The sequence below is a fragment of the Nipponia nippon genome, unplaced genomic scaffold (genome assembly GCF_047370975.1).
Source record: "Nipponia nippon isolate SJK-2023a ecotype South Korea unplaced genomic scaffold, ASM4737097v1 scaffold_4, whole genome shotgun sequence".
NCBI classification, from domain to species: domain Eukaryota; kingdom Metazoa; phylum Chordata; class Aves; order Pelecaniformes; family Threskiornithidae; genus Nipponia; species Nipponia nippon.
Window position 1 is genome coordinate 54,603,160 of NW_028262358.1, and position 24,203 is coordinate 54,627,362.

Consider the following 24,203-nt stretch of genomic DNA (forward strand, 5'->3'; position numbering starts at 1 on the left):
TCATTAACGCGAGCTTCCAGGTAGCGTAGCCAGCCTTCCTTTGAAGGGTGCTGCCGTGAGCGGTGCCGGGCTCCCCCGGGACCTCCTCACCTGCCACATATGGCCTTGGCAGCCTCGGGAGAGAGGCCATAAAATTTACGAGCGGGGAGAACAAAAACAGCATCTCCCTCCAACAGCATGGCCCGTGGGTGGGTGGCGGGAAGCCCGCAGTGCTGTTTTACCTCCCTGCCCTCCCAACACTTCTTTACCCAGGACTGTCAGCACAGCGCTGTCACCAGTAGGAAACTGGCACCCCGTTTGTTTTTGCTGGGGAGAGGTGCAGCAGTTGTGCAGACGTGGAGGTGTGCCATGCACATCTGCATCTGCCGTGAGGCCGATGCTGGGGAAAACTCCCCCTTGCATTGCCGCTCTTTTCCGTCTTCTGGCAATCTGCTTCATAACAAGCAGCAGCAAATCGAGTCCACACAACAGCAGCTCTAGCTGGAGTGAGGTAATCTTTTTTTGCTCCTGTCCTTCATATTATTTCCTGAGGACGTTTTCATTTACCAATCAGTAAATGGAGCTAGAAGTTGAAAGGGTGTGCAGTATTGGGTTTGTGTCTACTACCATTGTCAAAGGCAGAATAACAGATGAGAACGGATTTTGGGTTGTATTCGTTTCAATCCGAGAGATGCTGAAGCTGTTGAATCAGGATTGTATTACCTATGGTGGAAAGCCGACTCTGACAAAAGACGAAGTCTGGTAGAATTATCTCTGACTCACGACAGTCATTACTGTATTGTTTGGTAAGTGTGAACAGTAGGAAGAAAAGAAATAATTACAGTATAACTTCTGCAGCACCAATTACCTCAAGAGTAAATCCAAGCGTAACTACAGCAAATCCACATTATTCAGGGTTATACTGTATTTCAGTGATTCAGATTGTGGATGCTTTCTAAATACAGCAATTTTTAAATTGATTTTTATTCATATTACTGATGGATTCTTAAAATCTTTAACCATTTGTTAACATTATTATTGCTTATACTACAGGACTGTTCCAGTAAACAGGAAAAAGCCCTTCTTTTGGTATCATCAGTTTAACTGGTTAGAATTAAGCCAATGCATATTGGGAACCAGCACTGGACATCAATGGAGGCTAGGTTATGGTGAGGTTTTTTTTAATTTAAACAGTAGTGTTTAAACCAAAGCAACGTAGATACTTCGAGCGTTTTGAAAATTGTGCACTATGTTAGCCTTGGTTTCGCTGTTATCACAGGACTTACCAGTTTTTTTAAGTTATTTTTTTTCCATGAAAGGCGAAAGGGTAGAAGAAGATGTTTCTGTGTTTCAGTTCTTCTTGCACAGCTTGTTGCTGCCTCCAGATCCTGCATGCTCTTTGAAGTAATGGAGGGCAGCTGATGCTGAGCATGGCTATCAATGAATGTAGAGCTTTCATCTTTGCTCCAGAGAGTCTAGTGACCCAATTTCTGTTAAGATTTCCTGAAAGGCACTGGTGTGCCTCATTGTATTGGATGGTATATTTATTATTACTATCCAAGTTCCTATAATACTGTCAGTGCTTAGTAACAGTTATGATGAAGAAAGAGCCAATAATAAGACATGGCTTCAAAATGATAGTGCTAAATTCTCACGCTATGTGCCTACCACAGGAACCTGTCCTGGGAGGCACTGGCTGCCCTCCTTTTCCGCTGATCTCAGGGACGGTGTCCAGCACGTCTTGGTGAAAGCTAGTAGCAAAAGAATTACAGCGTATTTTGTTACGATCTTTCCCCCTTCTCTATCCATGCATAAAAGCAGGGTTTCCCATGGGTGTAGTAATACAAAAACCTTCATGAGAGAAACGCAAATCATCATTACAGTTCCCAGGACACAATGCAAAGTTTTAAGTAAGGTCAGTGCTGTGGAGTAATGATAGCAGAGCAAGAGACCATCGATGTGTTTATATTTGGTTTTGTAGAACACTGTAAGGAGTTTTTTACCTATTTGGTCTGAAATTTTGCAGAACGCTTTAGAATTTGCAGAAGAAATGCATTTACTTAGGAATAAAACTGTATCACTTCTTGAAGTATTATTTACTATGCAAGACCTGCCCATGTTGTCATCAGATGCAGCTTGGCTAGGTATGTGTCCCTAGTGGGACTAAACATTGTCACCACAGGATTGTACTGAACAGTTGGCAGTAACGTAGCCCAAGTAAACCTCCTGCTCACTGCCAGTAGGAGTTGCTCCTGTGGATGTGAAGACTGGATGTAATTAGTCTGTTGTAAGGTCTCTGAGAAAAATCTTCCTGTTATCATGACTCAGAGAAGAGAGCTTACAGTAACACGCAAGCAGTGACTGTAATTAAGCGTGTTCATAACCACTTCTGTTTTGACTGCATTCAGACAAGCCCTGTTGACTTACTTTACCGCAAAACGTTTGGCTGCATATTTGGGGAGGGTGGGAGGTGGGAAGGCAAATTAATTTAATATTCATTCTAACACATTACTTGGCTTTTTTATACCTTTTTGCCCCTGGGCAGCTGCCTAATTTCTCTGCTTATTACCTAGAGGGTGGGGGACAGTGGTAACAGCTTTTTCCTATTCTCCCTGCATGCATCAGCCAGCAGGAGATGCTGTAATCCATAATGTGGTTTCCCTGCCCCCATCTTTTCTGAGACCAAGCCTATTAAATTGGAACAAAGCCTTGCTCAGTTCAAGAATTAGGAATCTCAAAAGCCATGTGTCTCACTGCCCTATTTGGCAGACCCAGGCTGAATAATCTTTACTTGTGGTACAATAGAAAATTTTAATTGCGCTCCTGTCGGTTACCACTTGCCCCCTGTCCCCGCCACTGGTGTTTCCTTCCTTGCACTTAGGATGGTAATGTTAATAGTTTGATTGTTTGAAAATACTATAAGAATGTTAATTTACATTACTACACCCTTCACTAAAGGGCTCTCATTCTCTCTTTTTTTTCTTTTTTTCCCTGATATGAATTTCACTGTATGTCATGTATTGCCGTTGCACCCTTGGTTTTCTGAAATGTGGGGAGGTTGGTTTCCAGCACCAGTGGTGTACTCCATTCATTAATAGTACAGCCTACACCAAAAAATAGGGATTGTCCCCAAGCCCTCTTAGCCTTCCCAAAACACAAGATGCAGTTGAGAGTGCCTTGTTAGAGAATCTTTCCCATGCACTGAGGAGTCTGCAGGAGAATTGGAAAGGAATGCTGTACTGTAACAGATACGGAATAATGTAACGCAGAGCTTTGTTCTGCCACATATACCTATGACAAGTCATACATGAGTACAGTTGTATTGTCATTAAAATTAATTATGCTAATCAGTGAGAGAAACACTTTGCCATGAGGAAGTCTGTCTGGCTTGCAGATGCAAACATCAGCAATGTGCTTCTCAAAAATTATTTAGCTAAAACCTGGAAACAGTTAACATCTAGGAATTTGCCTAAGCAGCTATTCTAGTATCAAGACAGACCTCCTGGGAGAATTAAATTTTTGTGCTCTCGTTACTTATGACAAATATTTCCCACTAATTTCAGCAAGCAGTGTCGTCACCAGCGAATGTGTAATATATCTTTCACCAAAGTAGCCGTTGGATGCTCCTTTGATTTCCTTGTAAGTAATCGTACACCAAACCCAGACATGGGATTGCTGTTCCCTTCAGCTTACCTGGGGGGGGGGGGGGGTTGACATTACCATTGCACATTTCAGACTTGCACAGCCTTTGTAATTCATACTCTTGCAGTTAATTATGTGAAGTGGCAAAAACATTTATGACCTCTGTTAATTTTCTTAAAAATTTTGGAGGCCTTTATTTGTAACCTCAGGATATGATGCGGATTATCACATCTGAGCTTCACACAGTTTTCTATAAACAGCCTCTGCAAGGATTAGAGGTTTGCGAAACTTTCTTAATGAAACCCAAAACCTTCAAAATTCAAGTTGCAAAGCCCCAAACTTAGATCAGTTTCACTCATGGCCATGAACTTTTAAGGGAATCTGGGATACATTTCAAGGAAGTCGCTGTCATGTTTCATTTGATGTGGGCTGGTATGTTACTGAAATTGGAGAACACTGGCTGGTTTTATCTGAAGCTTAGAATTTTCTATAGGGTTTTACATCAGAGTTTTGGGGCTGAAGTAATTCAAGGGTAAGAACCCTACTACAACACACCAGTAAATCTAGTTTACAAGACCACTAGGGAGTAGAAAAGCTGTGTACGGTCACTAGTACAAAGATGAAGAAATTGAAAAAGGATATTTGGCTAGGTGGCTCATGAAAATCAGCCAGTCATCAAAAGATATTTAGTCCCGCTGTGGTTTCACTGTGTGATTGATCTGCGGCGAATCCAGATGAAGTGGCCATTGATGGTATGGTCCTGAGTAAGGGGAATCTTTTCTTGGCTTAAAGAGGGTGCTGTTGTGGTATGCCTTCGCTACTGCTTTCCACCACTGGCTAGTGCTCCGAATTAGTAGAGGTTTTGGTCCGTGTTTTTCTTGTGTTCTGAGAAGAATTGTCCAAATTCTAGGTTTGTCCCAAGGTTTGGGATTAGGTACGGTTGACTATAAGAGGAGTGCCAATTTACTTGAGCATCTCAGAGTCTTTTTCTTAGGATGGGAGGTCTGAGCCCAGCCTAGGAGGAGAAGTTGGACGTCATGCTACAATGCTTCATAAAGCCGCAAAGTGGCTAATTCTAGACCAGTCTGAGATTTCCAAATTAAACATCATTTGGCTTTCCAGTTCTCAGTGATGTTCTTTTTTATAGCACTGAAACCAAGGGGAAAGAAAAAAAAAAGTATCTAAGTTCACTAATTTAAAAAACATTTAAGCAAGGTATATTTTTCTGTCAAATTAGCCCTTTATAAAGGGAAATTCTCAGGGGGGCTTCTTGTCAAAAGAATTTATTAAAAAGTGAAAATAAAAAAAGCCTGGTAAAGGGCTTAAGTTATATTTCCTATAGAGACAGCCTCCACTCTAGCAGTCGTGTTTGAAGGTCAGTCTTCGTCCTGGCTTTGCGGAGATTCTCTGTATTTTTTTTCTTTCACTGAAATTCCATAGACAGTAATTAAGGAACTGAAGGCCAGCAAGAGGTCAGCAAGCCTTCGTCAGTGAAAACAGGGATTGTTTGCCATGTACAACACTCCCTTTTTTCCTTGTGGTGAATAGAAGATTTGCTTAGAGCTGATGACTTATGCCTTTCTTGCAAGTTATGCAGCTAGCGAGTAACTGGGGGAATCAATCAGTGAGCAGAAAACAGCTAATTGAGTCCAGCATCACGCTTTTTTCTTCTTTACATATTCAGCGCTGGAATCGGAGCCAGTTTGGTGTCTGATAATGTAACTCCAGAGAAGAGGCATTTTGTGCGCAGGATTCAGAGCGAATAGAATACTTAAGAAGAAGGGTCTGATCCTAAATTTTAGGGTTACGAAGCTGACAGCAGTTGAGGACTCAGGGGGAATTACTCGAAACTGAGCTTTAGGCCTATAAATGCCGAAGCTGGTAAGTCACTGAGCATGTAGCATGATGTGGAGAGGATGTGCCTCCTGTTTCAGAGAGGGAGAAAGAGAAAAGGCTTTTGTGGCTATTCTTAGGCACAGCACAGCATGCATAGCTTTTCTCAGTTCTCCTCTTCCTTTCCTTGGGCTTTTAAGTTCTTTTCTGTTCTATTTTCCTGTCTCTGACTTTATCCAGGCATCTTTAATAAAACTTTAAAAAAAGTTAGAATGGTTGTTTTTTTTGGCGGATGTAAAGGCTGTTAGAGGGAAAGGACACGTGTAGCCACGTCTCCTAAAGGGAACAGCAAAATCTCTTTGCATTTACTATAGAGCTCGTAGTTCCGAAGTGAGCTAGCCAGGGGGGGTGTGATGTGATATGCCCACAAGTCTGAATGTGTGTTTTTTACCCACTTTGCTGAACAAGAATTGTCTGATAGCCAAAAATAATTGCAGCTTGGGCTTTATCAGATATTAAGAGATTTCCTGGTTTCTTAGATTGGAGGTTTTCTAGAGATTTCAGTTTGGGGCTGAACTATTACTGGGCATAAAGCAAACTGTAAAATTTTAACATCTCTCTAAATGGCTTCACAGAGCTCATGTAAAAGTCACGTATGTTTTTGTTTATGGAGCTGAAACAGATGAATCAGTTATGATAGCTTTAACTGGATATTGTCCTAGTGTTTCTTAAATGTTTTTTTTAGGACTGGCTAGCAGGCTTTGCCGATATTGTGTTTTTTAAGGGCTGCTGCTATAACCCTGAAGTGTTTCCAAACATAGTCCTGCTGAAAGCTAGCTACTTGCTTCTGGTTTACATTTTGCCAATTAATTCCAAGTACCCTAATAAATGTTAGTTTTCTGTGTGTGTGTGTGTGTGTGTGTGCGCGCGTGTGTGAAGGACTAATTCAAAGGGGGAGGTTAGGATTGTTATTTCTATGGCATGTGAAATGGGCTGGGTGTTAGAGCGCGGCAGAGCAAGGCGTGTGCCTTGCCTCCAGAGCAGGCAGCAGCAAAGAGCCTGCGTGAGAAAAGTGGGAGAGAAGGCAGAGGGGGCACCGGGAGCAGAACTGTAGAGAGCTCCTTGAATATCAAAGTACATGTGCCAATTTCCTATTTGTTCCTGAACGTAAGGCTTTTTACTTTGATCTTACGTACGAGACGATGCAAAGCGTGGCCTTCAGAGGTGCACGAGTAGGAAAAGTATTCCAAGCAGAAGGGACGCTAGAGGTGTCAGAGGGAATTGCTCTCTCCTGGACTTGATCACATCTTCATAGGTTTGTTAGCGGCGAAGAGCTGGGTGGTGGGGATGGGCCTTGGCGTCTCCATCCTTTTCCAGCCATGTGGTACGTGGTGGCTGCAGTCCTCTGCATGCAGTCCTTGGTATTTCCAGATGCTGTTAATTTAGTCCCTGTTTCCCTGTAGTCCTTCACGCGTTTGTGCAGCCGAGCTCTCCAAGCTGGCGGGTTTCCGCACCGTGAGAGCATTGCAGATGTGTCGGGGATGCACTTGCTCCAAGCAGGGCAGGGAGAGGCGGCTCCGCCCGGCCGGCCCCGCCAAGGGGGCCCCGCAGGCTGCGCCGGCTCCCCGGCAGCCCGGCGGAGCCCTGCGCTCTCTCTTTAAAGCAAGCACGATTTTTGTGCATCGGCTTGGCCAATTTGTTATGGTTTAAGGCTGTGGAGCCAGCTGTCTGCAATCTGATGTAATGTTGCCCTGGAAACGAGAAATGAAACACTTGAGCATTCACCACAGAATTACTACATACAGTATTAGCCAAAATAATTAAAAGTTGAGCCATATGGGCTTTCGGATGGAAAAATTTGGAGCAGAGGAGATGGAAGTTAAGTTGTTCCTATTTACAGTACTGCAAATCCGTTTGTTTTCCCCTTGGAGCGCGGGGAGAGGCCTGTTCCGGCGGCGCGTGGAGGGGACGGGGAGATGGAGGGGCCCCGGCTGCTTTACCGGAGCATTAACGATGCCGAGGCTTGGCCTAACGGGGGACGGCCGGGGGCCGGGAGGCGTTGGCGGAGGGTGGTGCAGCATGGCCTCCTCCTGTGCCGGGGAGCCTCCAGCTTAGCCTCTTGCAGAGGCCTCGTTCCCTCTTTAACAGACTGTGTCTAGCCTTTCGCAGTGCCGCGGCACACTGAAATGCTCATTAAGGGGGGAGAGGGCGAGAGAGGGGCTGGCAGCCGGCTGTGCCAAAGTCCCGTGCCAAGGCCTGGCTGCTAGAGCTGTCCAGGAAGCCATTTGCCCGGCCCGCCACGCACTGGGGAGATTGGAGTTATTTTCCCATCTGAAGTCAGGGACAGCCACCAAAAAACCCAATTCGGTCACCGTGGAAGCGGGGAGGGTAGAGTGGGTCGGGGAAGTCAAAGCGTCGAAGTTCAATGATTTCCAAATATGTCGCTTATGGCCTGAACGCTTTATGTTTCTGTTTTTTGTTTAATATTAGCTGTAAAAGAAAGCATTGCTTGAGCTGGAAAATTAAGCTCTGTTTCCCATGTGCCAAAATGGAAACTTTTGATAATTTCAAGGCCTTTTTTAAAAAAATTGTTTCAAAAACAGGAAGCGAAGCAAAAGTAACCCTTTTTCAAAACGGTTTCATTTTCAAGGAATCAGCATTATTTGACAAGAAAGTTTCCTGAGCGGCACCACTGGCGTAGTCACTGATGTTTTTAGGCCTTTTTGCATAAACTTGTTAGCCATTCTTTTCCTTTACAGAAGATTTTCCGTGCCACATGCTACCCGATATGATAGGAAGTAGGCTGCTGGAGAGGGACTGACTTGGTTTTCAGTCAGCCCATTATCTGGCGGCTCCTGTTGTTAAGCACGAGCAGTTCTCGCCTCTTTCGGCCAAGCACCGGCGCTAGGAAGGGTCTGACGCTGCCTGCGGAGGACCCCAGCTCAAAGGGTGCCGGCACTTCTGAAGCGGCGGGGAAAACCAGCTGGCACCTGATTACGATGGGACTTTATTTATTTTGACGTGTGGTAGGGACCCCCTGTACCACCCACTCGGGGTTGATGCCAGTACTCTTGCACTGATGCTATTTTGGCGCTCGCTTTTGTGGTGGTAATCGTGAATGCAAGTGTCAGACATTGTAAAAGCTTTTGTGGTCGTTGAGTCTTCATAGCCCTGAAGGGGACAGTTCTTTATCGGATACCAGTGGTGCAACAGTAAGACTAGTTGTTTATTCTTTGATGAAATTCTGGGCGGGAGGACCAGGTATGAGCCATTCTCGAAGTCTTGCAGAGCTCACAGTTTTACAAGCAGTAGTCTTACAAACCAAGGGTGTACAAAAAGTAATGAAGGAAAGCAATGACTTAGAGTAATTGCATTTAAAATAAACATATCTTGAGTGCAAAGTATGCATGATGGTTGCTTGCCAGGATGCGTTTGATGGTGTAAGAAGTCTTGACTGAACTTCTTGATTACAGTCAATAATCCATTTGTTATCTAAATATGTCTGTCTCGTTGTTCGACATGTCACTAAGTTGTCCCAGCCATAATCTCTGAATTAATGCTTATCTTGCTGCTTAATTTATCTTGATATAAACAAGTCTGGTACTCCTCTTTACAGCCCTATTATTCCCAAAGGAAGATTATTAATTACCTAGCCAGCCTGTACCCGTAATAAACGCATTCCTGTGTCTCTCGGATGGCAGAATGGCAATTCCTACTGCCATATGTGGTCCATTTGATATTCCTTCTTGTTTTGGAGTAACACGAAGATTGTGGGAAATCAGTAATTGACAGTGCCCTTGCAGAAAGCGGCTGAAGTTTGCTCTGGTGTGGTTCTGCTGGCCTTGTGAGGTGTGTGCCTGCGAGGCAGGCTTTCAGAGCTGCCCTGGCTCCTTCAGGTACTGTCTGTGCCTTTGAAAGTGTGCCCATGCAAGTGCTAATTGGTGTCCTGCCCCATGGCATCTACTGTTATTAGCACATCCTGATATTTAAGTGTATTAGAAAAGCAGAAAGCGTTTTTATATTTGGCCTGGCTTTTATTCAGCCTCCGGATAAGCAGACAGCATTTTTGCTGGGGAAGAGAAGAGGGTGGCTCTTTTTTTTTTTTTTTTTTTTTTTTTTTTTTGGCTTGCGTTTGTTAGGGATTTTTCTTTTTTTAAAAGTTTAATTAAGGAGAAGGAGAAAAAAGGATGAGCGCGCTGTGGAAACCCAGATAGCTGCGCTGACAGGAAGTTGCATGAGGGCTTTTACAGCCAACCATTAGGAATGCGGCGAATTGGCTGGGACCGCGGGCGAAAACAAAGTAAGGTATACGATCCATACTGTGCTCCAGCTGGAGCCCGCGCAGGAATGTGCAGCAGCGCGTGGTGCCAGGGCTGTCCTGGCCGAGCCAGAGAGCCCTGCCGGCCTCCTCTCCTCTCCCCTTCCCTTCCCCCTGCCGCCTTCCACATTCTGAACTGATTAAAACAGAGGAAGTAGCACATTGAACGTTGGATCTGGCTCGAAAATCGAAGTTGTCTTCTCGTTCACAAGGAATGGATTGTTTCAACTTGTTGTGTCACTGCTGCTGGAGAGAGGGGAATTTTTTTTTGTCTCTGTAATGTTTGATACTTGAGGGAAAACAGCTGGAACTGAGCATACTGGATCAGATGCAAAACGAAACGGGATGCTGGGGAATATGGACTGCACTGTATATCTGAAAAGGTCAGAGTTTTCCCTTGGTCAGTGCTGGAGGAATGTTGTGTCCATCTTAATTCCAGGCTCGAGAGCCTTCAGGAGGAGTGTAGGGAGCAGGGAGGAGGAAAGGAATATTTTGTAGCTGTGGCAGTTTGTGAGTGAGGCAGATGAGGTCTCCTCCTTCCTTTTCCTTCCCGTCCCTTTCTTGTGCTGCTGTTTTTGATTTTCTGGGAAGACTGGGGGGGAGGTGGGGAAGGAGAAGTCGTCAATGACAGAGCTTCAGTGTGGAGAAGCTGTTTATAACCAGGTTTAAACAGCAAGTTCTGAGATGCCAGACAGACCAGTGACTGACCCAAACCACAGGAGCATAACTGGTATGGTAAGAAGAGCCCTGGGAAAGAGCCCTGCCTGAAACGTACTGAGAGAGGACGTGGAAGTAGTTATTACACAATGCATGGGAAGAAATAAAAGGGCAGGAATGCATTTCAATGCCTAGGATCTTACGTTGCACAGATTTAGAAATCAAAATGGTATGTCACGCTTTCAGAAAAAGAAAAAGGAAAAAAAAAAAAGAAAAAACAGAAAACCCTCAGTAATTTAAATGTTTCTATGTGACCTGGGCTGAAAATATAACACCAGTTACAGAGCTGCATTGACACAGCGCGGCAGATGAGCTGGGTTAACTTGACTTGAAGGAGCAAGCCGTGGAACTACTACTTTATTAATATTCCCTTTGTTTCTTTGCCAGTCAAGAGAACAATCCGATGATGAAACAGAGGAGTCGGTGAAGTTTAAGAGGTTGCACAAGCTGGTGAATTCTACTCGCAGAGTCAGGAAGAAACTCATAAGAGTGGAAGAAATGAAAAAACCCAGCACAGAAGGTAAAAAGCAACGTGCATATGGTTAAAACTGCGTGTATGAATACATGTTTCTGTTGAGAGGGGACAGAAAGTGGAGGGCTGGAGGAGGGAGGGGTGGAGTGTTCTTAAGGGACAGTAGGAAAGACTGCCTTGTCTATGGTGCATGCCCTACCCAAGTACTTGCATTTTGAGACTGTGGAAGGAGGAAAATGACAGCCTAGGATGTGGTTACTGATGATCTGGTATTCCCAGAGCAGTGCTGGAGAGCCCCTCATTAAGAGATTAGAACTTGGTTTATGTTTTATGCCCCATGCTGGGGAGGGAATGAGACTAGGAGCAATCCCAGCCGGCTGCCCCGCGGACTCAGCAAGGAGGTAAGCAGAGCCACCACCACGCTGCTCCCTCCTCTGAGGCCTGGGACAGCACACAGGTGAAGCTCTCACTAGTTTTGGGAGGGTAGAGGCTGGTTGGTGGTGCAGTTGCACCACATGGCATCATCCTGTGGCAAAAGTACAGAAACTCTATCAGACATTCTTGTGGGATAGCGACTGCCTCCTGTAATATTAACTCCTACTTCTGGGGGAGCCTGCTTGCAGTTTGGCTGCTGAATGAGCCCTGCTGCCAAGAGAGAGGGGGAGAGAAGGGAGGAGGAGGAGGGTGGGGAAATGCGAAGCAGAGTTCTGTCCCTGGGAACAGCATGCCGCAGAATTAACTCCGGATGACCTGTGTCCGTGTGTGAGCACTCAGATTAATGGAGCCTGAGCCTCAGGAGCCTCTCTGCACAGCCCTGCTTGAGTCCTCACTGGAATTGTGGGCAGCCCTCTATGTTAGTGGCCTCCCCTCAGCTTTGCAGTGAGCTGAACCATATTATGATTCCTTCCTAGTGCATTTAAGGAGAATGTGTGCATCTTCTTGGGTATGTGGCAGGAAGCTGTTGGCAGATTTATGATCTAGCTTGCCTCTCCTGCATGATGGTGGTGTTACTGGCTGGCATGAAAGGCACAGCCAGCCCAGAGCTCTGGACCAGGCAGCTGTCTTGGTCTACAAAGGTTTTGTCACCTCATAGGATGAGCATAAAGCTGGGTTACTTGGAAGCAAAACCATGGTTTATGAGATGGGGCAAACAAAACAGGACATTTTTTCCCCTGCTCTGGGGACAGAAGGACCCCAGAGAGGCCTGTCCTACCCCCTCCCTCCCTCCCTGGGGGCCTGGGAAAAGCTGCAGGGAGCAGTCAGCCAGAGGCTGCAGGGGTGGGAGCAGCTGCAGGAGCAGGCAGCCCAGGGGCCGCTGGGCGCGCAGACGCCTTCTTGCAGTTTGACCAGACTTTCTCTTCAGCATGTTAACTGTTTTGCTCTCTGCTCCCTCTCGTATAGCGCTTCACCTCCTTATTTCCTTTTCTCCTTCAGTGTCCCAGTTCCTTCCAGTTTTTTTCCCCACAGTTTTCCACCCCTGTCCCCCACAGAAAAATCACTGAATTAACAATTGTCTCAAAAAAAAAAAAAAAATTTGCTCTGCTTACTTCTTTCTCCGTCTCCTGCCTGTCTTCTCTGTTTTAACTCCAGGCTTTTCTGAATAAATTATCTAGAACTCTGCATTTGTACTTTATCTGGCACTCTGGAGCTCCTTTTTAGATTGGCTCTTGGGAAACTGTAGCAAAAACAATTATTACTAAATAACAACATGGATTACTTCTACATAACTTCAACATAAGTAGAAGGCCCCTTAAATGTCCAAGTCTACATTAGGAGTAGGTATCTATGACTTTTCCTTCAGTAAATTCTCCCCACACCCAAGTTTTCATGTGGCAAATTTAAAGTGCTTCATAAATAAATGCTGTCCCTCCCCATATCTCATAATGTAGGTCTGTATTTCCATTTGGATATGTCAGAGGGCTCTGCCAGATGACAAAAAATACTGTAGTCAGATTTGGGGATTGCTGCCTGGCCTTCCAAGTTACCTGCAGTTGACTGGATCGGTTCTTGAGCTGTTTGCTGCTGTTATTTGAATCTGTGTTATGAATGTGAAGTAATGTGAAATCCTAGATGGCTAGGTTTTGGAGAGTTGGCTATAAAATTTCATTGAGTAACGTCAGTAAAATTTCAATAAATTCGTCAGTGTTCAACAGCCTTTAACAAAGTGTGAGAGTAGGCTTGGTTTGAAAACTGACGTGCAGTTCCCCAGAAGAAAGATTCCTCATAATCCTCCTCAAAAATTTCTTCACAAAGAACAAGTTTGCCAAATTTCCCATATATGTTCCTGTAGTTTTTAAAGAAAAGTACACTAGTCCCAGATCCTTCTCCCACTCCCACACTTCTGCTATTGACTCTGTTATCACACTACATATACATCTAGATGATCTGATACTCACTAGAATGTGCCAATATCTTGAATCCCTGTGTATTTTGTGTTAGTCTGCTCCTAGTGAGCTAAATAACTGAAGCTTCCTAATTCCTGGGCACCATTCTTGTATAGCATTTAAAAACAAATCACATCTACATCTGTGTCATTATGGCTTTGTGTCATGGACTCACTCCAAATAACATCTGTTACAGTGTTGACACACAATGCATATTTTACAAGCTGTTTAAAAACATATTTACTCAGTGTACTAAAATTGTTTATCAGCACATATTCAGTCCCAGGAGAATGTCTATTTTCTGTTCAAATTGAGAAGTTGAGCGGAAAAAGAGCAAGTTGGACAGTCCAATGAAATTGGTGTCAAAATCAGACTCCAATCTGCAGACCAACCCCCGAAAAGTACTCAAGAGTGAAAGTTGTGTGTCAGATGTGATCCACTATCCCTTCACTGTCACAGCGAGTTTTATCTTGGTAAAATAGCATCTTAGGTTTCAGCAAATACATGTCAAATATGTTTTGCCAACAGAGTGAACCGAAGGTGAGACAGGAAGCCTGTACAGGGCAAATAATCTTCTTTCGTCTTGAAGTGTGTCCCCTGTTATTCAATGAGCAAGTTTAGTAAACTATAGGTATTTTGGTAATGGTTCAAATTTAGCTCTGCTGTAAGACTGCAGAAGCAATCAAAGATGAAGGCAAAGTTGGGTCAGGCAAGAAATTTATTTTGGCAAGAAATAAATACAGTCACATTTCTGTGTGTTTCTGATACATACCCATGAACGCTGTGAAATTTGTCAGGCAGGACTGAGGAGGATGTGTACTCTTATTTGACTCTTTCCTTGTTACTGCATCTGATACCTCAGCCCATACTTTGCTCAGAAGAAAACGCCAGAGAAAAGTTTCTTAAATGATAAATGTGAAAAGGAATTGCAATTTTAGGTCCTTTATTCCCTTCTTTTCACTCCAAAAAGGAGACCTGGCTCTTTGCCCATCTCCAGTACTTGTGTTGCAAAAAGTCTTCTTTCCTTTCTGTGAAATATGTATTTACCGGGACACTGTTGAAATTGGCACACCCGCAATTTCACCTGCTTTTTTTTCTTTGCATCTGTTTAAGTAAATTCTGTGTGATTAAAATTGGTGCCTCTTCCCCCATCGAAAACGCAAAACTTTTAATTTCATCCTGGAGCTCTGCTTTCTGGGAAAAACACTGCTTTCCGCAGCAGCACTGGGTATTGGAAAACTGGACCTGAGAGATACTTGTTTTGTTTTTGATACCTGGGTATACTTCTGACCTATTATAATCTCACTAGAGCTGAGCATCATATGCAAGTATCAGAAGGAAAACGTGAGAAACAGATCCCAGTTCCAGCTTTTAAGGGGTTCTTAGTGAGAGCATCTGTGGCCTTGCTTAGCTGCAGATGAAAGAGAGAAACTTACAAAAACCGATGAGTTTACTTACAGGTTGCTGTCATCTGTCTACTGTTAACTCATCCCAGAACTCTCACTTCACAAATGGAAGGAACCGCTTCAGATTTATCCACTGACAAATACCTTCTGGGCTGCTTATATCAGGAAGAGTTTTCTTCCATTTTAAGTGGGCGATATCTTAAATAAATACAATAAGGCTCTACAGGGAAACGTCTTGGAGAATTATGAACAATGACATGCGTTGTGCTGCTTTTGTCCCCTGTAGGTGTGGAAGAGCACTCACTTGACAGCTCTCCTATACTGGATGACAGATCGGCACTTTACTCTGGAGTTCACAAGAAGCAATTCTACTTTGACGGCTCCTGCGAAAAGCAGCCAGAGGACAACTTGGACTCACTTACTACTTCTCCCTCATCCAGCAGTCTTGATACGTGGGGAGCTAACCGGAAGCTGGTGAAGACCTTCAGCAAAACTGATAGCCGTGGCCTTATCAAGCCTCCCAAGAAACTCGGGACATTTTTCTCTTACCCAGAAGAGGAGAAGACCCAGAAAGTTTGCCGCTCCTTGACAGATGGGGAAATGAAGAAGAGCCTCGGCTCGCTGAGCCACGGGGTAAGTACAGAAAGCATTTGCTTTTATGACAGCAACAGGCACAAGCACCATCTTCTGGTGTCCCTGGAGGAGATTCAGAGTGTAAGGAAGCAGATCCGATTGAAGAAAATGGATACTAACTATTCCTGTTCCAGAGCTTTTCTTTGCCAGCGCCCTGCTAGGAAAGGAGCATCTCCTGCAACTTGCGACCTACAATTACTGCGGCACAAAATGAAAGGGGGTGGAGGTTGTGGCTTCCCAAACAGAAGGCTACGAGGGCGCACTTCTGTCAGCGAGTTCAATATTACCTATGTGGTGGAGAGAAGCCTGTACAGTCACCTCAACCTCTCACAGCTGGTGCGTCCCGTTACTGACAGGACCCTGAGCAAGGCCGACAAGCAGGACCTGAGGAGATGCCTGCTGGAGGAGGATGAGGAGGCCAAGAGGAAGTGGGCTGCCACAGTGGATCGCTGTACTAAAAGGGTTCTCTTGAGAATCCACCAAAAGTCTGTGAGTCAAAGAGTTGCCATGAAGGTGGTCTTCCAGTTTCTGTGAGGTTGCAGTCAACACTTCCTGATTCATACTTTTAACTAAAATTCAGGGCTTCTGCTTTCCTTGCTGTTAGAAGCTCTTAAGCACTGTAATTCAGCTGTAAGGGAAGAGTTTGATATAATCCCGTCAGAGAAGAGTTTTGTTGAGTCTGCAGTTTCTGTGTGTCCAGAATAACTTAATGAGAGAGAGCAAATATGACAAAATGCTGCTTTTTTAAATTCACCTAGTGCAGAAATTGAGATCACTGGTGAACAGAGGAGCTTTGAGATGCTATAAACGTGTTCTTTGTGATGCTTTGGGAGTCGGTATTCTCTTACAGGGATACCGAGAGATGAACAAAATTTTCAGAGGATTAGAGCATCCTTAGTCAACTGTGCTCTATTTCTCTCCTGCTGTCATTGCCTCATATTGGCCCTCCCCTTCTCAGTTTGCATCTCATCAGTTGACCCACCCAGTTCTGTATTCTCCGTTACACACACAGCTACAGAAAAACAGGGAGTTTCACATTATTTAGGCGCTGCCTTACTGCTTGCTGTTCACCACCACCAGAAGTACCCTTTCTGCTCTGTCCGTGGCCACTGCTCCTTCTTTCTAGCATGGGGTGAAGGTGGCACTTTCCCTCAGAGCGTTGTGGAAAGGGAACAAGGGGTGGCCAAAAAAGGAAATTGGGCTGTACAATGGGAAGTTAAGTGATTTGAGCACTCCAGAGAGATCCAAAACTGCTTCCTGATTATATGACCCAGTTTTGACAGTTCCCTTAACCATCATGCTGAGTTTCCTAGGAGCATGCCTTGGGGGCCAGCCAAATCTCCAAAGCTGAGCCAGCTAGTCTGTTGTCTAGTTGACAATGGAGATAAGTTCCCTACTTCAGTGGGTGGAAACAGCAGTGCACCCGTAATGTTAAGCAAGATATTGCAGTGAACAATATAGTAGAAACAGCTTTTTCTCTTGAACTACAGATTATATTTTGAAAGGTCTCTGCTTCATTTCTTCAGGTATGAGGTATTCTTGATATAATTCACAGCCTTGGTCTCCTTGAATAGCCTGTGGGAGGTGACCAAGCTTTCATGGTTCGCTTTTGCTCTTCAGCCACAAAATAGATAGGTTTTTTCTAGCCAATACCATAAATGTTCTCTCTTGGCAGCTTCACTATTTCATCTGCATTGACTGCTTGCCCTGCCACTCACAGGGTTCGGTTTATTTTCACAGACATTGTACTCAAAAGACATTGTTTTCCCATAAGGATATTACAATGATAAGAGAAACCTTACTCGTCCATCTGTGGGTTGAACAATAGAGGTATCTCGGGCAAAAGAGCATACTTGTATGTGCTAGAGATGCCCCATAATTAAAAATATCCTCTAAAACTGTCTTTGTAAATACAGATGACAGAAACAAACTTTTCAGTTCTTCTAATAAGTAGTCTTGCTATAGTAATTTCATTATGAAAACCATCTGGACTGACTTTTGCTAATTCACACAGATAGAAACAGAGCAGAAATGGATAGCGTGTTGTTGTTGAGAAACTCCACAGTCAGCTGCTCCTCCAGCCTTGTTTGAACGGGATAAATGGTGGAGGCACACTGCTTTTACTAGCTTTTTCAACACACTTCTTCCTGAAGCTGCGAAAAGCTGGCAAACTTCAACTAATACTACTCCTTCTTCCCAGAAACAGTCAATGTTTGTTTGCTGCAACCTCAGGGAAATTGCAACACCTATGTATTCAGTGGAATTGGTCACTCTGTCTTGCCTTGCCATTCATTTTTGTCATTTATATTTGTTTCAGTGACCTGGACATGCATGAAATTTTCAAATCGCATCAGTTTTTCTTTTCTCCCAAAACGATAATACTTTTGATTGCATGGCCATTCCATTGAATATCCCTCTCCTCATCCACAGACCTTTTGTTTGGTACAGTATTGCCAGGGTTGCTACTGGAATCTGAAGGCAGAAGTTAAACGTATGGGGAGGTCCATAATGAAACAATAAGCATCCTTAATGTGGTACATTTACTCAGAAGCTTTTAACCAACAGACATTTTGCTCGCTGAGAAGAGTGCTTTAGGAGGAGCTCTGGCTGGTTTGACAGACAAGTTTGCTCAGAGCGGTTCCTGATGTCCTGTCTTCGTTGCTGGGATTACTGTATACCGTAGGTTTAGTTAGAATGCACTCTTCACAGGACAACGTTACTCCTAGCTAAACGTGCTGTGCTTTAAAAGCTGATCTTGTTATTTGTGGTTGCTCTCAAATGCTTGCCAAAAACAATTTTTAAAAGCTATGCCATAGTCACATTGCCTTCTGGAAAGAAACACTTAAAAAAATTCTACATCACAGCACTCTTTTTAATGTGTGTGGGGCCTAGACAAAGCTGGCTTTGAGTTTTAGTAGAGTTGTGGTGGGTACAAAAACTGTCATCCAAGCACTGTAGGTACACAGCACCCAACATAAAAGCTAGAAAAGGAAACTTTTTAAAAGCTATTAGTAAGTATGCCGATTAGCAGTGAACAGGGCAGGAAGAATGTTTACTTTAATAGAACTAGTTGATATGATTGTTTATTAAGTGGCACAGTTTATAGAGCTTGCTTCTTCCGAACAGAGTGTCGAAGGAGACTGGTAGTTCTCAGGTGGTGGCTCTTCACTGACTCCTAAGTACACACTGATGGTACTGATTGGGCAATCCTTTGTAGGTCTGATCTGATGCTTAGCTGAGTCTTAAGGTCTCTTTGAAGTTACTCTGTTGGGTAGTTCAGGCCCTAAGAACTTCCAGTTCACAAGTGGTTGATCTTCTGCCTCCTGTTTGCCTCTAACTCTGAAGAGAATACTTCAAATAGACATCTGCCTGCCTTGCAACCCACATGCAGAGCCCAGAGTTGAAGTTGTGCAAGTAACTTGTAACTGCCATACCTTCATTTCCTTGGATTGCACTGTGAGACTTCTGGCAGGGCCAGGTACTTGAGTACTGTGCAGCTGGTTGTTCAGTGGCCGAATGAAAAGTCAAAGGTTTTACCTTTTGGACTGCAAAGCAAAAGCTGGATGCTCTCTGAGCCCCCTAAGTGTCTGGTCTTTTTTCAAGTGATACCAAAGCTTTAGCAGAGATTCATCTGCCACAGTTAAATAGTGGTTGGCTGTGGAAATGCACCTGTACTGACTTTGGTTGCTGTCTGCTGTTGGGAGGGAAGCAGTGTCATAGTGCTGATTTTCTGTTTTATCTGGGATGATTATGACAAACTGCATCTGTGCATTCAGCCAAAACTGCGTCACTCCAATAGGTGATTGTGGCACTGTAAACATAGTGTACTTTTTCCCAGAAGTAGCAGAGCTGCCACATATCGCCACAGGTGTGGTGGTGAATACCTAATCTGGAACCAGGGCTTGCTGAGTCTCTGGGCACACAATGCTTATGGATAGCCGGGCTGGTTTTTCCCTCCTCTTACCAAGGGCTTGCCCTACAAGGCCTCTAGCATTTCCCTGTATTTCAGTGGAAATGGAGTCTATGCAGCTATTCCCAAAGGTAGGTTATTCAGTGCTTTAAAAGATTGGTGGTTCTCTGTTTCAGTGCTACTGTGGACTTATTTATGAAGGCAGACGGGAGTGCTGAGGTGGAGTTGCCAGCACCCTGGAAAACTTGATGCATAAGATCAACAGTTTCCTCAGACCAAAAAGTCTTTTTTCTTTTTAAAAAGAAAAGTAGGCAATAGATGACTCAACAGCAGCAGACCTTAGGCCAAGGAGTTGTCTCTGGAAAAGACGAATGACTCAAATTGCTTTATAACAGATTTCTTGATTTATAATCTCCCATCCTTTTGTTTGTTGGTTTGTTTCCATTTTTGTAGACGTTTGTGTTTTCACTGGTGTTCTCCAAATCACAGATGTTTTGAGTGAGCTAGTCATTGTGATAGAACTGTATCCATCCTTTTTTTTTTTTTTTTGCAGAGAACCTGTAGCTTTGGAGGATTTGACTTGACAAATCGTTCTCTTCATATTGGAAACAGTTCTGACCAAATGGTGAGTTTAAAACAAGAAGGCGCAGACTTGAAATAGCATAAAATGAAATGCGCAATAGAGTTATAATAGACTGAAGTGTAATTTAGGTCTGTAATAACTGTTTGGGGATCCAAGAAAGCAGAGTATCTTCGTTAACCTCAAACTTCCTTAGCTTTGAGAATAACATACCCACCCATATCCGTGTGTGTGTAAGTATTTATGTACCATATGTGTAAAGAGGCAGGAACAAGTGATCAAAGAGCAGGTCTGGGGGTATGTCTGTGGGCTAGTCTTATGTCTGACTTCCTCAGAGCATCACCCCAGACAAAACATATAATTATTATACTTTCTTGGTAAAAATATTTACTATTTGGAGTGATGAGGCAAACTTTCATTTGCTGAAGATCTGCAAGTTATTTGGGTGGAAGTCATTACATAAGAGACTTATTATTTGTTTTCTCATTGTATCTAAGAGCTCTGGAGTAGACCAGGATCCCATTGTGCTGGGTGCTGCGCAATTGATCTCAGAGCTCTCTTTGTCTTTAAAAAAAAAAAAAAACCACCTCCCCTGAGAATTAATTCCATTTTATGTTACTCATGTTGATCCCAGTGTTACTGTTGGTCAGCCTGCGGCCAAAAATAACAGAATAGAAATGAGCCAGAACATTATATCAAATGAAATTGCCAACATATTTTTTCCTTTTGCCCATATGTTTTTCTTTTCTGTTTGAACATTAGCTCTGATAACTTCTCTGTTCACTTAAATCAAGTCTAAATTCTGAAACATTTTATATGCCAGCATTATATTATTTTTTTTTTGTCAAATGGGTTTTTGGAGTGGGTTTTGGTTTTCTGATTTTTTTTTTTTTTTTTTAGTAGCACAAATTACCCCTCAACTTGCCGAAACTGTGGGTGGTTGTTTTATTCATCTATTTTCAACTCAGTAAAAAAGTTAACTTCCAAAGTTACAGTGTTTATCTTTAAACATAGATACTTTGGCATATTTTGTTTGAATTGGTTTTGATACAGGAAAGTGTGAAATTTAGATGTTACATTTTTCCCTACTAGGATCAGGAGTGGGAGAGAGGTAGTGCACCAGAACAATGTATGCCGATCAAGTTTTTTTCCTTGAAAATGTTTAAGTCCATTAAGTGGAAGGTTTTTTCTTTCCAAAAAGATAAGGCAAAGAGCTGTCCTTAATTTCTGCTAAAAGACCAAAAGTTACTAGAGAAGTTGTAATCACAAACAACTTGTGAAGGAAAAGAGACAGAATTGCCAGAAATGAAGTATCAGCTGAATTTCAGAGAAGCTTTTTGGGAGAACATTAGTAAAGTAGCAAACATATATAAACTTAGAAAAAAAGAGAAATCTTTTATGTAAAATATAGTGTACACTTATTTTAGTGTTTGTTATCCTATGTACCTAAATTGTCCTCAGAAGGATTACTGAACCGAGTCAGAGACCAAATTCAGTAGTCAACCTATTTGGCCAAACAGATTTTGGTCCTTTTTGCATTGTGATTTTTGGTGCACCCTTGCCAGTGGAGGGTGCTGGTAATAGCTCTAATAGACCTGCCTTGCTGTGGTTCCTGGCACACTGTAGAACGAAAGACCGTGTCTAACATGCTGCCTGGACAATCTGAATAAGGGCGGAGTCATACAAGCAAGTTTGGCAAAAAGTCAACTGATCCATGTTAATTCTTCATGTGTGCTTATAGCATAAGTAAATGCTAGGTATCTTAAGCTGGTTTAGAAAAGGTTAAATGCCTTCAAAACAGTTGGCCTTTGTCATCCACTATATATGGACCAGCTAATTTAGTTTGGCCGTACCCTGTTGTGTGTCCTAAGAATAGCTGTGCAAGTGTAACTTTCTACCATGGTTGATGGATTTAGTAGCTTTTTTTGCCTTTTTTTTATGAACAATCCACAGTAAAACCACAAAGACAGTCATCAAGAGATGTTAACTGAACGCCTGCCTGAAAATAAAAAGTAAATTTGGGTAACCACATGTAGGTATCCATATATATATATATACACACAGATATATATTTGGCTAGAATCTCAGAGGTACCTTTACTCTTGTTAAACTGCGTGTAGTATTGACTAACATGAGCCACAACTATTGTTGTATCTGCTGTCAGGAGGGCTTAGCCTGAAACCATGGAGTTCTCTATCAGGTCACATACTTACCTGAAACTCAAAGGGATAAAGGCATCCTAACAGACCCCAACACATCTACACACAGTACCTGCAGAAAAGGTTACAAATCAGCCCTTAGAAGTAAGGTACAGTGGACTGCTACACTGGTTTGCACAAGGTCTCAACAGTGAATTTAGAGCAGTAAACAAGACACCATGCTGCCGTCCTGCATCTGCCTGGGTACCTCTGCAATGACTGCTGACTGAGGAGAAAAATGGTTCTTGCATTTTATAGGCTTAAACCCTGTTTTATTTTGCAGGGCAAAGAAGGAGACTTTGTTTATAAAGAAGTGATCAAATCACCGTCTGCCTCCCGTATATCTCTGGGCAAAAAGGTGAAGTCTGTAAAAGAAACCATGAAGAAAAGGATGTCTAAAAAATATAGCAGCTCTCTGTCTGAGCAGGTATGTAAGGTCTGCAATGGAATCCACTTAATAGTGTAGAAGTGATAATCAATATTGATTCCCATGCTTCAAGGCATCTCTGAAGAAATTTCTAACAAGACTATGTGGAGTGGCTTATTCCTATGTTCTTATAAAATCCCTCACTGTGAAATGGCTTCCTATAGATGCCAAACCATGAAAATGCATTTTCAGATTTTCATTCAAGTAGCTCATCAGCAGAAGCCTGTGGTTGATGGCATTACACATCTCGCTCTATATTTCCATTTCTTTATCTATCATCATTATTTATTAAGGCAACTGGTCTGTGACACAGGGTCACAGTAATATATTTAATCTGCAATTGACACCTTAGTTTAAATTCCCAGCGTAACTTCGCATACACAGTTCCTTTCTGCTATTACAGATCTTTTCTCCATCATAGCTTGACCTCTGCAGAAGCCCATTAAAACAGATGCACAATGTAGTCAGAAAGGGGCATCCCACAGAAGATTTTCCTATTATTCTTTCATTACAGATTTTTATAGCTTATTCTTAAAGGCAAACCTGAAGTACATTAGTTGTAAATTAGGCTTTGAATTTCAGTGGCCTAGAAACAATTGCTGTCTCTTTCCCTTTTGGCATGCTTTGGTCCTTGCTTTGGTGGAGTGTCAGAAATTCTTCAGCATTTGTTTAAAGCCGATCTTGCCACTTAAATGTGTAAGCAATAGCTTAGAAAGCCGCCAGGAAAGCAGACCTCTCTCTGGCTGACGTCGCCCTCAAGTGGTCTCGTACCGGCCGCTGGATCACCGGGGATGCTTGCAGCCATAGAGAAATGGAAATGGAAAGGGAGTCATGCCCCACCAGATCTGCCTTTTCGTATTAATGCAAAGCATTAGTGCCTGTAAAAGGAGCAATTCGTAAGATTCAAAATAACACCCCCAGACTGCAAAATATGGAGACAGCATAGAGAGGCAGAAAAGTGACCAGTTTTATGCAGTGCTGTGCAACATTAGAATCCCTTTCCTGTAGGACTAATAGCCATCCTTATTCATAACCAGAGGCAGTGCTACAGTTATGGTTATTTAATTTAAATTTACAATTAAAACTTTTTAAGGTCTAACATGATTTGATATTGATAAGAAGATGCTTTGGTGTCTGACTGCCCTTACAGTGCCCCTCTGCAAAGTCTGCCTAAGAAAGGGATACTTTGAGAAATCGGTTTACAGTGAGCTAGCAATACTTCTGCTCTCTAGCTCTCTCCAAGATTGACTTGACCTCTGAAGCCATATGCTGGGATGACTTTTTTTCTGATGATTCTGCAGCATGCAAATAATAGCTTTCATCTAAAAGTTTTATGACCACACATCTCCACAGAAACTCTTCTTGTATGCAAGCTACAGTTCTTTTGTTTTCAAACTTTTTGGCACAGTCATTTTAGGATATTTCTACCTCTCTGGCATCATGACTCAAACTATGTGCCAGTATCTCTTTCTGCATTCAAAGAAACAAGCAAAAGCTATTCTGGCGCAAGTATCTGCTGCTTTGCTTTAACTGTGCTTTGCAGAGGATGACAGAATTTCAATGTAGGAAAGACCCTTTTTGATTTCCTGTAATGCTTGACTGAATGAAAAGAGAAACTGCCTTACCTATTGCATATGTAGCAAAATCTTTTTATATTTATGCATTTATGTTTATGAGTATTTATACTGTGCACAGGCTGCATTT

The 24,203-nt window shown here is 43.0% G+C and overlaps 1 protein-coding gene across 13 annotated transcripts in view; it reads left to right on the top strand.

Moving 5' to 3' along the window:
* The window catches only part of SASH1 (SAM and SH3 domain containing 1), a 567,590-nt gene that overhangs the window by 522,838 nt on the left and 20,549 nt on the right, over positions 1-24,203 (top strand). For 9 of the 13 annotated variants that reach the window (XM_087775786.1, XM_087775785.1, XM_087775788.1 and 6 more), the window contains 4 exons: positions 10,877-11,009; positions 15,038-15,384; positions 19,848-19,919; positions 22,356-22,499. In XM_087775786.1, coding sequence (XP_087631912.1) covers positions 10,877-11,009; positions 15,038-15,384; positions 19,848-19,919; positions 22,356-22,499 — 696 coding nt within the window. Of the gene's footprint in view, positions 1-3,583; positions 3,619-5,187; positions 5,503-9,981; positions 10,156-10,639; positions 10,659-10,876; positions 11,010-15,037; positions 15,385-19,847; positions 19,920-22,355; positions 22,500-24,203 lie in introns of those variants that run through there. The other 4 variants (XM_087775798.1, XM_087775794.1, XM_087775797.1 and 1 more) reach the window with 4 other exon arrangements.